The sequence below is a fragment of the Corylus avellana genome, chromosome ca8 (genome assembly GCF_901000735.1).
Source record: "Corylus avellana chromosome ca8, CavTom2PMs-1.0".
NCBI lineage: Eukaryota > Viridiplantae > Streptophyta > Magnoliopsida > Fagales > Betulaceae > Corylus > Corylus avellana.
The window spans coordinates 595,992-609,245 of record NC_081548.1 but is presented as its reverse complement, the minus strand read 5'-3'; the positions used below and the strand labels follow the sequence as shown (position 1 = coordinate 609,245).

Here is a 13,254-nt window from a genome sequence, read left to right as displayed (position 1 = left end):
AAAAATTGTTTATGTAATTAAATAAAATATTAGTGGATGAGTTCACAGAGATATTTTCAAAATTATCAATAAATAAAAAAATGCAGCGATTTAATTAAGGAGCAATTTCAGATATTTCAAAGTATTAAACTTTTGCCAGGCAACTAGATTTGTGTCCCTATCCAATTGGGTACACGTGTTAATGAGAGGGAGAGAGAGAGAGTAGTGGCTCTGCCTTGAGCATTTGTGGGTGTCACGAGCTCACTGTTATCCGATCCACTCATTCCAACTTCATACTTCTAAAGGAGAAGAAGCAAAGCCACCGACCATAATAATTGTTGAAGCTAGCTAGCTAGATAGGTGAAAAGATTATCATAAAATTGTGTTTCAATGGCTGAGCTCTCTTTGTGTTGCAATCGCTTGACTCCTCCAGCATTGCCACCACATCTTCTGCATCCTCAGTTTACTCCAAGAATACCGATCATAGGCGGCATAGAGCAAACACGGAGAACAACAACAGCTTGTGCTTCAAAATCTGGAGGATTTTCGATTGGTTCGGTAAAATCTTTCTATTTATTGCTCTTATTTATTTACCCTAATAATTTTTTAACTTAATTATATATTTAAGCTTTTAAGTCGAGTGATATAAGATGCTGTGATTAATTATCTTAATTTGCTACCTTACCATAATACAGGTTAAGGTGGTGTTCTATTTATAAAGAGATGAATATTACAAAAGTTTAAGTTTGAGAGAAACTCAAATGCATAAGTGATATAAGTTTAAGGTTAAACAACTTCCCGGAGCTTGATTGACTGGGGATTACAAAAATTTGTATGAACACAAGAGAATAGGACCTACAAAGCAAGAGATTAATCTTCAAGCCTTTCTCAATTGCTAGTGCTGGTATATTGCATCTATATATATATTTGAACTTAGATGATGTATGTATATTTATATTCATTTTCTTTTTCCAAACGTTCTGCAGCTTTTGAAAAGTTGTGAAACATGTAGAGGAAAAGGTGCTATAGAATGTCCAGGATGCAAGGTACATAATTCATTTTATAAAGCAATTTATACTTTATATATAATTAATTTCTAAAAGATTGAAAGCTTAAGCTAATAAAAAATTTAATTATTTAATTAATATTCTAACCGTTAACGCATATACTGATATAAATGAATTATATACTTCATTCTCATATTTTTGTAGTTTTCTGAAACTAAAACAATTTCTCATATATATATAGGGCACAGGAAGAAATAAAAAGAATGGAAATATTTTTGAGCGGTGGAAGTAAGTTGATTTCTATTATTTTTGAAGAAACTTCTTTGCTTATCTATGAATTTGAAGAATATATATGTCATCTGCAAATTTTTCTGGTGTAAATTAGTTTTTATCGTGCATTGCTTTTAGATGTTTTGATTGCCAAGGATTCGGGCTAAAGAGTTGCCCCAGCTGTGGGCAGGGTGGGCTGACGCCAGAGCAAAGAGGAGAGCGATAATACTGCATGCACGAAGTAATTAAGAATTTTGTAATTATTTAAAATGCTGAACGTATATAAACTTCTTGTATACTGAAAATTTTTAGTACATTGTATTTGTATATTGTACTTATTAATTAATTAAAAATCTATGTATGTTTGATGAGACTTCCGTAACATTAAAATATTAATTAGTAATGTTATATACTCGACTCTTATCTTATTTTCTATTTTTCTTTTTATAATTAGGCTGATATGAGCTTTTGAATCGGCCTTTATTAAAAAAATATTCAAGAACTATTTAAAGGTAGGAAGAGATAAGTTTGTGTACGTAACATTGTCAAATTATAAAAAGAAGAAAAATTAAACAAGATAATCCACCAGTATGCTTCAGAGCTTAATTGAATTAACAATTAGATAGCTTTTGTTTCTTCACAAGCTCTGGAACTCTCTTCAAGAGATGTTCTACTGCTGGCTAGTGTCTAGGTGGTGGTGATCAACATCATCAATTGGCTCAAGCCTCAATTCTGGAGTTTCCATGGAAGAGAGGAGGGAGAGGCGGCAGAGTGGGCAGGTGGTGTGGGTGGTGAGCCAGCGACCAATGCAGTCGACGTGAAAGATATGACCACATTCTGGTATTTCTTGAAGCTTATCATCTTCTTGGTAGTTTCCAAGGCATACTGAGCATCTGCAACATAAAGAGGGTTCCAAAATAGACAGGAGGGGAAGTTAAATATAAGCTCTACTGTTTTTACTGTGTACAACCATGATGAATAATATGAAATCAAAAAGAGAGATTAAGAGCGAGTCAAGACACAGATTTAACGTAATTTGGCAATGTGTCTACATCCACAAAGAGTGTGGCTGTATTTTTCTGTATTTTTCTATTAATGATTCAGGGTTACAACATAACATATATATATATATATATATATAAAATCCTAATTGTACGGATGTCTCCCACTCTGTGAACTCCACTTCGCTCCATTTACTATGCTCCGTCTACTTGACCAACCACTGGTGTTCTAATATGAATCACTAGTTCCAACATCCACTCTCTCACTCCTTAATGCAAGGAAAAAGATCACACCCTTGTATAGGACAACAGGAAGCATTTCTCTCATTTCAATGATATTGAGACATGTTTTACTTCGGACAAAACTAAACAGAAACAACCTACAGAACTACCATGAGATGAACATTCTCTAGAACTATGATCAGATGGATGAGTAATGCTAGAAGGATGATTTTGTGTCATCTCAAATATGACGTGGCGTTTAAAATTACTATTGAATTTGAAATACTCATTATTAGATTTTGATATATTATAAAAGACACGTCACATTTAGTAGGACACAAAGTGAATTCTAGTATGCATTCTAGCATTAGATGGAGATATGTGTTTGTTCGAATGAGATATTTGGCAACTGGCAACTGTTAAATTCAAACTCTCTCTTAATAGGTAAAATCTAACACGCATAATATTTAATTAAAATGGGAGATAAATAACGAAAACAGAGTTTAAACTCACGACCTCTACTCTAATAGCATGTTAAACTAATCAAAAGAGATGAATTGAATCACCTATGAACATAAGGAAAAGTAACAGTAGTGTAAGCGTACTCACTGTGGATCTCTTGAATTGAAGCTGTCCTTTAATGCAGCAGCGGGTAGCATTGCTGCTATATCTTTCCTCAAGCCGAATTCAAGGGGCTGAATCACAAACAGATCGAAAAGATGTAAAGAAAGGCACACTCAAAATGGATAACATATATAACTTTTTGAAAGCTAGAAAAACATGATAATATTAATTAATTAATCCTACGTTTGACATGTCATTATTGTTCTCTGTAGATGCTCTCCTTGCCCGAAGGCCTCCTCCACGACGAAGATAGAAAACGTAGAATAAGAGGAGAATGATAGCAGCAATGGAAACAGGTATGAGGACAATAAGAGCTTGGTATTGCTTCTCTATAGTTACAGATCTTGAAGTTGAAGATGGGACTGAATCAATCTGAGGCATCTCCAATTGTGCTCCGAAGACAGCTTAAATTTTATAGACAAAAAAAGAAACACAAAGATGAGAAATTAAATCAACTTTGTAGGAGAAAATAACCAGATCACATGAAGAGAGAGAGAGAGAGAGAGAGAGAGAGAGAGGGGCACAGACAGTATTAATCACTCTACTATATAAAGAATGAGATCATATAAAATATTTTTAAGACTATGTTATAATGAAAGTATAAAATATATAACTAATTAGTTATATATAAAATAAATATAATGAAAGAGCTCTTTATGTTACTTCATATTTGTTTTTGTTTTTGTTTTGTTTTGTTTTTTTTTTTTAAAAAAAAATGCAAAATTAGTCATTGTGGTTTACCTGATTTACAATTAAATCATAATTGTGATATCAAAATGAACTCAAAGGTCACTAAGAATGTGAAAAAAACAATTTAGTCTCTATAGTCAAATTTCGTTCACTAATTTAATAGATTCCGTTAATATAACACTGACTTAAATAGGACATGAATCACAATTTTATTGGCTATAATATTTTATGTTATCTGAATCTGTGAATTAAGTCAGTGAATGAAATTTGAGTGGAGGGACTAAATTGTTTTTTTGGCATACTTCATAAACTTTTTAGTTCATTTTGATATCAAATAGAGTTAATTGCAAATTAGGTAAATTCAGGGACTAATTTTGCATTTTTCTTCTTCTTTTTTTTTTCTTTTTTTTTCAAGACAAATATATTAACAATCTAATTACAAAATACTGTTAAAAACACAAAAATAATTATCTCATTTATGTTAATAATTTTTCAAATAAAAAATAAAAAAGTACTCCCAAAACAAATATTTGATTAACAAACATACCCTAAAGATATTTGCTGTACGACTTAAATATTTTAAAGTTTTTAAGACCCACTTGCTTTAAGTTATTTCTTCTTGTCAAAATCATAATCTTCAGTAAGATATGTTAATGATAAATATATAATTAGGAGCCTAATCTTGGTGGCTTTTTGGTACAATGGAACGATTGTTAAGAATTAAACTTCATAAAATGATGCAAGCAATTTAAAATTACATGAGTGCATCTCCAGCCAATAAATGATCAAATTAGAGTTTACATATGATCAAGAGCTTAAAGCAAAGCGTCTTCTGGTGTAATTGGAGAGAATATTTACTCCTTGTCTCTAACTTTTGGTGCAGTGAAAGAGCTCTCTCTTTGTAATTTATTTTGGTCTTAGTTGATCAGTAATCACACTTCTTAATCTTTTGATGAAGGGGTCCAAAACTCCTCGAGTCGCAGAAAAAACACAGAGACAAGTTATGAGTAAACACTAATCAGCCGCTCTAAAAATATATATATATATATATATATATATATATATATATATATATATATATATATATATATATTTTCAGTTCCGATTCATTCAATCACAAGTTGTGGCTTTGTTCATTAAAAACAGTTGTGTTATTTAGTAGACAGCTATGCAGCCTATACGACTGTTTGCGATATAATTATGATGATGTGCCAGTGAAAATAACTAATTATTTTTTATTTTTTACAAGTACTAATCTAATGACTGATTTTTACTCGCACATGTGCCAGTAATTTGATGTACATCATCAAATTATATGATAGTTGTATAACAATTTATTAAATATATAAAATTACTCAAAATATAAACACTAACAAACAACCAAAAAGCACATAACACTTTTTTCACATTTATATCACGTCAAACACTTTTCAACCAAAAAACATATTAACAAACACGCCTATCAATGTATTTACATGGTTCCAACAAGCACAATATTTATGTTCAAGGTCCAGGGTTAGCCCATAAAAGAAGCCTCAATCAAAGACGATCATTAGTGGTTCAGTTGCCTAAAAAAATTCTCAAACTAATTGAACATGTACTAAAGTGAGAGTTTGACTCCCGAAATGAGAATTCTCAATCTTATTAGTATTAATTGTCTTAAGTTTCATTGATGCCCTGATACTATGGTTTAGTCGGACTTGAAGGAGCTCCTGTGGTTTCCACCATTTAAATCTCCCTGTAGGGTTCTAAATCCCAACGGACTAAAAAGTAGAATAGCTACAATTAATTTCATTTTTGCTTAAAAAAGAAAAAGAAAAAAGAAATCAAAGACAAGCCCATAAAGACGACACAATCAAATCTTGGACAATATAACACCCAGCCACCACCAAATCTTTCACCATTTATTGGCCAACTAAATCATCCACAAGCAATTTACTGTTTATCTTTCTATGATTTTGATTTGGAATTGTGTGTGTGTTTTTAATTGTTTGAAAGGTATATGATTTTATATTCAAACCCACCCTCTTCTAGGAGAGTTTATATTCAAACCTAATAGTTCAGTTACCAAAAACTCAAAGGTTATTAGTTTTTTGGTAAGTGACCTATAAAATAAAAGTTCATATAAAAAGAAAAAAAGAAAAAATATACTTAAACTCCCGAAATTACCGGCCAATTTAAAAAGAGCCATGCGAATTGATAGGTGCAACACTTAAATACATCAAACTATAATTTTATGGCAAAAATATCACTAGCTCTATTAGTGTTGACTGTTAAATTAGATGGAAAACTGGTTATGTGCCTTGCATATAACCATTTGACTAAAATATTTTGAAAATCACTTTGACCATTGAAAAATCATATTTACCATTTAGAATTATCAAAATTAACCTTTAAAAAATATATATATCGAAGATAGGGGTGGCGTAACCACCCAAATTTTCTTTTGGAAAAATTAAAATAAATCTCTAACTCAAAGCACTATTTTAAATAACAACTAATTAAAGTTCAGCATAAGTTTTTTGGCAAATTTGAAATGAGTCTTTAGGTTGAATTTCCGGAAAATTTTAACATTCATTGGTACCACTTCATATTGGTACCACTTCACATATATATATATAAAATAAAAAATAAAATCTTAAAAAATAAAAATTGAAAAAGGCAAGGGGAACTCGCTCCTTGTGGGGCACTGCTAGGGGTGGTGGGTGCCCCCAACGAGTTCCCAAGGTGGGAGTGGCCTATAAGCCACCCCGCAAGTGGGGGGGGGGGTCAACTCTATCGAAGTGGCATTTTTGCTCTTTTCATTTATATGTTGGTCCTAATTATTGCTTCTTCTTTTTTCTGCCTATTTCGCCTAATGGATTGGTTTTCATTGGTTTACAGGCACAACACGAGAAAGGTTCAAGCTGTACGTTCAACTCCTTTTGTGGCCCTAATATAATTCTTTAAGAGTAATGCTATCATTATCTGTATGCAAATAAGTAGAATCCATATCAGTGTTACTAGGCCCAGATCTGATCACCCCACTCATCTGACACTCAACTTTGTCAAAAGATCAACAGATCATCTAATAATAATTAAACAAAAATTGATCGACTTAGATTTGTGCTATCAAAAATTTTTGTTGCACTACCCCCACGGGGCTCTTGATGCAAGTGTTGCGCTACTTTCATGAGTCATTTCGAAACTCGGTGGTGAGAAGGGTTCTCCATGAGCCTATTAAAACTTTCAATCCAACTGTTAAATATATTGGAGAGCGGAAGAATGAGAGAGAAGAGAGAGAGCGGAAGAATATAATGTACTACATTGTATTAAGAATGATATTGATGTGATTACAGAGTCCTCTATTTATAGAAAGGCTATGAGTAATAAGCAAGAAACCCTATATTAATTAAGGTAATGAATAAACTCTAATAAGAAAATTAATAAACCTTAGAGAATAATATAAAATATTATAACATCCTCCTCAAACTCAAGGTGTAACCTTGAATTTAGGATAAAAGAAAGGGCAAAAAAGAAGAAGTCGCCAAAAAAAAAAATGCCAGAGTGACGCCATAAAAGTTGCTTGAGCCATGCATTTGAGCTAGAGCATGGTTCACTTGGTAGTAGTTTGACTTGAAAACCATATACTAGTAATGGACTAGCTTGCTTGGTCGATTGAGCGGAGAGAAAATGACTAGTTGAACGAGCTATTACGGCCCGAAACCCTTGAACTATCTCGCCTGGTTAGCTGAACTAAGAGAAAAGGGCCAGTTGAGGGGACTAATCATGCCTAAAAACCTATGGATCGTTGAAAGGATCGGTCTGACCGGCAAATTCTGACTAGTAATGGATCGATAGCCTGGGTAGAGGTTGCAGTGACTAGTGATGGCGGCAGTTGGGAAGGCATAAGTGGGTCGGTCGAAATGGGCTTCTTTGGCCCAAAAATCCGTGGATCGGATGAAAGATTAGTCTGACCCAAGAGTACCCACCACAAGAAGATTGAACCGGGTTGAATTGTGCCGAAAAAGACTGTGGAACCAAATTTAACAATGCATGAACCAACTTGAACCGCATAAAACAAACGCCTTAACTTGGTGAAGAATCTCATCCTGCGCCATATAATGATGCTAAAAGCAAAAATAAACCACAAATATGAAATCAGAACGAAAAATTGAGTAGGAAACACCTGGTCAACTATGAGAATAGTCAAAGTCAATAGTCAACACTAAAAAGTCAAAGTCAATAGTCAACACAAAAAGGTCAAGTCTGACAAGGTTCTGATGTGTCACTAGGGCTGACATGGCTTTAGGTTTGGCGTGGCGATCTCTTTGAGTGACACGTGGTTGCAGTAAGGGGAGCTTCGTGCGTGTAATGCAAGCACGGCACAAAAGGCTGCCCTGGGTGCGTATGAATCACGCACCGATGGCTAAGAGGTGAGTGAGGGCGCAGTAGGTCTCAAACAGTGGCGTTCGCGGTGGATCTAGAATCGCTAGAGGAAGAGTTATTGAACAGAGGTCCTGCTGACGAGATTGGATGATGGTGGCGGCCTGTGGCTGAAGCGGCAGTGGCGAAACGACAGTGACTTTGGGCGACGCATGGAGGTGCGTCAGGGATGTTATGGCGACGTTCAGGGTGGATATGAGGCGACCAATGGCAAATCTATGGAACGGTCCAACAACTTGGCTGATCGAGTAGACATGGCAGTGTGTGGACAACACGGCCGCAGCTTTGGGCGGCGCCCAAAGTCATTGTCATTCCGCCATTGCTGCTTAGTGACTTAATAGAGCGTGCTTAAACAATCTTGAGCTAGAGTTTTTGTTAAAGTGTCCAACAGATTAGAGAAATTGAGATGAGAAAAAGAGAAGAAATAACACACATTGGATTAATGTGATTGCACGCATAAAGCACAACAGGGTAAATCTTTATTGTACAACATACGACCAAATCGCTTCAGGGTTCAAATAGGAAATGATATGATAGTACTGTGGAAGTACAAGTACAAAATATAGGCAATACAAAAACAAATAGGATAATACGACAGTACAATTAATTGTCTTTATGTAACAACACACAGACAACTTTTATGTTGCAAACCAACCAAATATGAATAGTATAAAACATGTCCATATCCATCGATCCATTCGATCAAGTGGCAGTACAGATTGGAGATCCAGAAGCAGTGTAAATGGTGCAGCCCCTTGGAGCATAGCAACAATTGCATGGCGGACTAAGTTGCTTAGCAGTAGTACTGGCCGGAGATGGGCAGTTCATATACCCTCCTTCATTTGCTATGCATGGATAAACTGGGCATATTGTTCTTGCGCTCACAATTGTTGGATTGACGCTCAGTAGAATTGCACCTACTCAGCAAATCATCATCTCGACAAAAATTGAATAGGAGTAGGAGTTTACTGCACAAAATGAGAAGATATATTGCACCAACTTTGTTGCCTGTAGCCATATTAATTTCCTCTATAATTTTCAGGTGTTAACATTGCATACTTATAGTACTCCTTGGAAGAAATTAAAAATTAAAAGTTGGTATATATATATTCAACTCTTCAACATCAGGTATGGAATCATCCAACACATGGTTTGCATGCACCAAAGTCAACTTTGCAAGATGCTTTTGAACACTAATTAATTATGGCAATGGTCAACATGTTAGAAGCCAGCAATGGAGGAATATATATCCAAGTTCCTCATTTGCTAATAAATCTCCAACTTAAAAAAGCAGATGCTGTTTTTCATTGAAATCGATTGGAGTACTCTATTTGATATATATATACTTGTTAGTTAATTAGTCTATGTATGTGATTAAGATTTTTAGTTTTCAAACAGCTTATCACTTAATTTTCTGGTTCTTTTGCTTCTCTAAGAGTTTTGTTAATATGCTTTATTTGTCTTATTATCTTTTTCCTCATCCGTTTATATTCTCTCTTTACTTTTCTATTTTATCCAGACTCTTCAAGATTGATTGAATGAACCCGTACTTTTTTTTGCTAGAGTGTAAAACATATTCATAATCTCATATACTGAAACGTTTAGCTTAATTACATTTTCCTTGCTTTACTTTATTTTTACTTTCCATTTTATTATTTTGCTAACCGTATTCGATCTCCCACTAATTTACACTGGGTTGTTAAACATATTCACGCACGTAACGAAAGATTGCTAGTCGTATTCCCACCCTGAGCACTTAACGATAGGTTGCTAATGGGGTGAACTGATATAGATTGTGGTGTTTTAATCCTAAAAGGAAAATCAAGCGGACATGTTGACTAAGCCATTTCCAGCTCTCATGTTCAAGCATATTATTTGGACTTTGTGATTACCCTTATGGGTGTTAGATGAGTTTTGAATGGTTTTCTTACTACTCTTAATTTGTACTCCTTCTCCTCCTCCTGATAGTGAAATTAGTCTTGATTGTCTCCTTCAAATATTCACTATCTGCATCACATCTCCTTCAAACAAACTTTCTGACTAAATTCTACAGCAAAACATAATGAGACAAATAGAGTAATATACGAAACCACACTATAAATCACAGCATCATCCATTGGATCCACTGTATTTTCAAATATACTATTATAACAAACATTTTTATTGTATTATAACATATATAGAGACAATGAATTAAGTCTCTATTGTTTTATTTAATTAGATATTATTATCATCTGTCAACTCCCCCTGCTTCAAGCCGCAGTGCAGATTAAACTTCCATCAGCCCGGTAAAGGCGGCAGCCCTTTCCAGCCAAGCAGCAATTGCAGTTTTTATACGTAGGCTCAAGGGGTTCATTGCCCGAAGATGGGCAGGTAATATACGCTATATCCACATAGCAAAATTGTGGGCATATTTTCGCGCTCGCAGTTTCTGGATTGAAGCTCAGTAGAATTGCACCTGGTCATCAATATGTTGAAGAAGATAACATTTGAGAAACTTTTATATGAAATTGAAGTAAATAACTTGAAAAGATAGATTTTTGTAAAAGAAATTATATATTGTTTTTTTCTTATAACACGTTTTCATTCTCAATCCCTTTCATTTGTTTTTGTTTTTTTCAAAAAAAAATAAAAAATAAAAATAAAAATAAAAATTTTAACAAATAACTCAAAATTACTTTCATTTCTTTGTCGCATGCATCAAAAGAAAAAAAAAAAAAACACAAAATTAAGAAACAGACGGAAGAGAATATAACTGAAGAGGAGTGGAAGCTTGATTACCACACACAAGGAGAAGATGTATTGCACCAACTTTGTTGCCAGACATATTTCCTGTCTACAAATTTTGAGGTGTTAACATTGCATATTTATAGAACTCCTTGAAAGAAAGTTAGAAATAAAAAAAAAAATAAAAAAAACAGGTTTGTACATTCAATATTATGAGCTGCAACATCTATCTAGGTGTGGAACAAATTTTGGCTTAAAGAGTGCGTAGGATTGCGACACACGGCGTTTTAAAGAGTGAACAAATTTTGGGCATTTAAAACGTAGGGATTTTATTTGTAATGCATTTAATTGTCTTAATGAAGAATACAAAATGTTTCTAAATTCTTTGTCTCTATGTAATTTTCTTTTGAAAAATGCTAGAATCTAATAAAACCCTCATCTTTTGCCCATCAAAATCCTAGGTGGCAAAGGGCACATGGCCCAAGTTGATGGCAAATAATACTTTGTATTTCACTGTGGCATTTTAAAGAGTGAACAAATTTTGGGCATTTAAAACGTAGAAATTTTATTTGTAATGCAGTTAATTATCTTAATTAAGAATACAAAAGGTTTTCAAATTCTCTCTGTCTTTATTTAATTTTTTTTTTTTTATATTCTCTTGATTTCTGTTTATATATCAATGTGAGATAATTAAAACGTAAGGATTTTATTTGAAATATATTTAATTGTTCTAGCATTTCTCTTTTCTTTTTATATTCTCTTGATTTCTGTTTATATATCAATGTGAGACAATTAAAACATTTTATTTGAAACATATTTAATGAAGAAAACAAAAGGTTCCCAAATTTTCTATTTCTCTTTCTCTTGTTCTTTTTATCTTCTCTTGCTTTTTGTTTATATCGTCAATGTGAGACAATTAAGACGTAGGATTTTATTTGGAATGCATTTAATTGATGTCTTAATGAAAAAACAAAAGGTTCCCAAATTCGGAAACGGATCCTCTCCATTTCAAAATCCTTCAATTTTCTTCATTTAGTGCATTTTGAAGGGTAGTGTTATCCAAAAGTTTTAATGATGGTAGCGTATTAAATGCAATACCCTTCAAAATACACAAAATTGAGGAAATTGAGGGATTTTGAAATGGAGAGAATCATTTTCCCCCAAAAATTCTTTCTTTATCTCTCTCTGTGGCGTTTTAAAGAGTGAACAAATTTTGGGCATTTAAAACATAGGAATTTTATTTGTAATACAGTTAATTATCTTAATGAATAATACAAAAGGTTTTCAAATTCTCTCTATCTTTATTTAATTTTCTTTTTATATTCTCTTGATTTCTGTTTATATATCAATGTGAGATAATTAAAACGTAAGGATTTTATTTGAAATATATTTAATTGTCTTAATGAAGAAAATAAAAGGTTCCCAAATTTTCTCTTTCTCTCTTTATTTTTCTTTTTATCTTCTCTTGCTTTCTATTTTTTTTTTTTTAAAAAAAAACTTCTTGCATTTCAATTCATAAAATCTAGAGTATAAACTCTAAACAACAAGAGCAATTTGCTCTAAAAGAACTACATCAGAAATACATGAAGGAATCTCTTCCCTCCAAACTTTCTCCGTATGTTCTTGCGCCGCTACCTTCGCTAGACCATGGGCCGCAAAATTTGCTTCCCTTTTCACATGAACGACCCTCCAATTTTGATATTGCAACATTACTACTTTTATATTCTCTTGCTTTCTATTTATATTGTCAATGTGAGACAATTAAAACATAGGGTTTTATTTGGAATGCATTTAATTGATGTCTTAATTTAAAAACAAAAGGTTCACAAATTCTCTTTTTATCTCTTGTTTATTTGTCTTTTTTTTTTTCTCTTCTATTTATATCTCAGTATTATTTTGTAAAACATAATTTAATTGATGTCTTAATAAAAAACAAAAGGTTCTCAAATTCTCTCTTTATCTCTCTCTGTTTATTTTTCTTTTTTCTTCTCTTGCTTTCTATTTATGTCTCAATATTATTTTGTAAATTTTACACTCAATTTAGGAAAAATAAATATACTATAATTCTTTTTTTTTTTTTTTAATAATAGTTCTTTTCAATTATATTAGTATTTTTTATTTATTTATTATATTTATCATGTGGTTATGTTCTTCCATTTTTCGTTTGTGTCCCTTATTTTTTTTTTCGAATTTATATATTATTTTTATTCAAATTGATTACTTCTCTTTTGTAAATTTTACATTTGATTCAGGAATTCGTACAATTAAAACACATGCTTAATTATTTGTAATATATTTAATTTTCTTAA

At 32.7% G+C, this 13,254-nt stretch overlaps 2 protein-coding genes across 2 annotated transcripts; one reads left to right on the top strand and one right to left on the bottom strand.

Moving 5' to 3' along the window:
* Positions 1–228: 228 nt before the first annotated feature.
* LOC132190335 (uncharacterized) lies at positions 229–1,627 on the top strand. Its single transcript, XM_059605291.1, has 4 exons — positions 229–537; positions 966–1,025; positions 1,228–1,274; positions 1,395–1,627. Exons 1-4 carry the CDS (start codon positions 370–372, stop codon positions 1,480–1,482), a joined length of 363 nt encoding a protein of 120 aa, XP_059461274.1. The 5' UTR covers positions 229–369; the 3' UTR covers positions 1,483–1,627.
* Positions 1,628–1,926: 299 nt separating this feature from the next.
* Positions 1,927–3,484, bottom strand: LOC132189444 (RING-H2 finger protein ATL7-like). Its single transcript, XM_059604183.1, has 3 exons — positions 3,287–3,484; positions 3,089–3,174; positions 1,927–2,149 (listed from the first exon to the last, which is right to left on the bottom strand). The coding sequence occupies exons 1-3, from the start codon at positions 3,482–3,484 to the stop codon at positions 1,927–1,929; spliced, it is 507 nt and encodes a 168-aa protein (XP_059460166.1).
* Between the last annotated feature and the right edge of the window lie 9,770 nt (positions 3,485–13,254).

Coding starts and splice junctions, on each gene's coding strand:
- LOC132190335 (XM_059605291.1), top strand. CDS start 370: ATGGCTGAGCTCTCTTTGTGTTGCAATCGCTTGACTCCTCCAGCATTG. Junction 1,026..1,227: donor TAGAATGTCCAGGATGCAAG/GTACATAATTCA, acceptor ATATATATATAG/GGCACAGGAAGAAATAAAAA. Junction 1,275..1,394: donor AATATTTTTGAGCGGTGGAA/GTAAGTTGATTT, acceptor CATTGCTTTTAG/ATGTTTTGATTGCCAAGGAT.
- LOC132189444 (XM_059604183.1), bottom strand. CDS start 3,484: ATGCCTCAGATTGATTCAGTCCCATCTTCAACTTCAAGATCTGTAACT. Junction 3,175..3,286: donor ACAATAATGACATGTCAAAC/GTAGGATTAATT, acceptor TTTGTGATTCAG/CCCCTTGAATTCGGCTTGAG. Junction 2,150..3,088: donor TTCAATTCAAGAGATCCACA/GTGAGTACGCTT, acceptor TTTATGTTGCAG/ATGCTCAGTATGCCTTGGAA.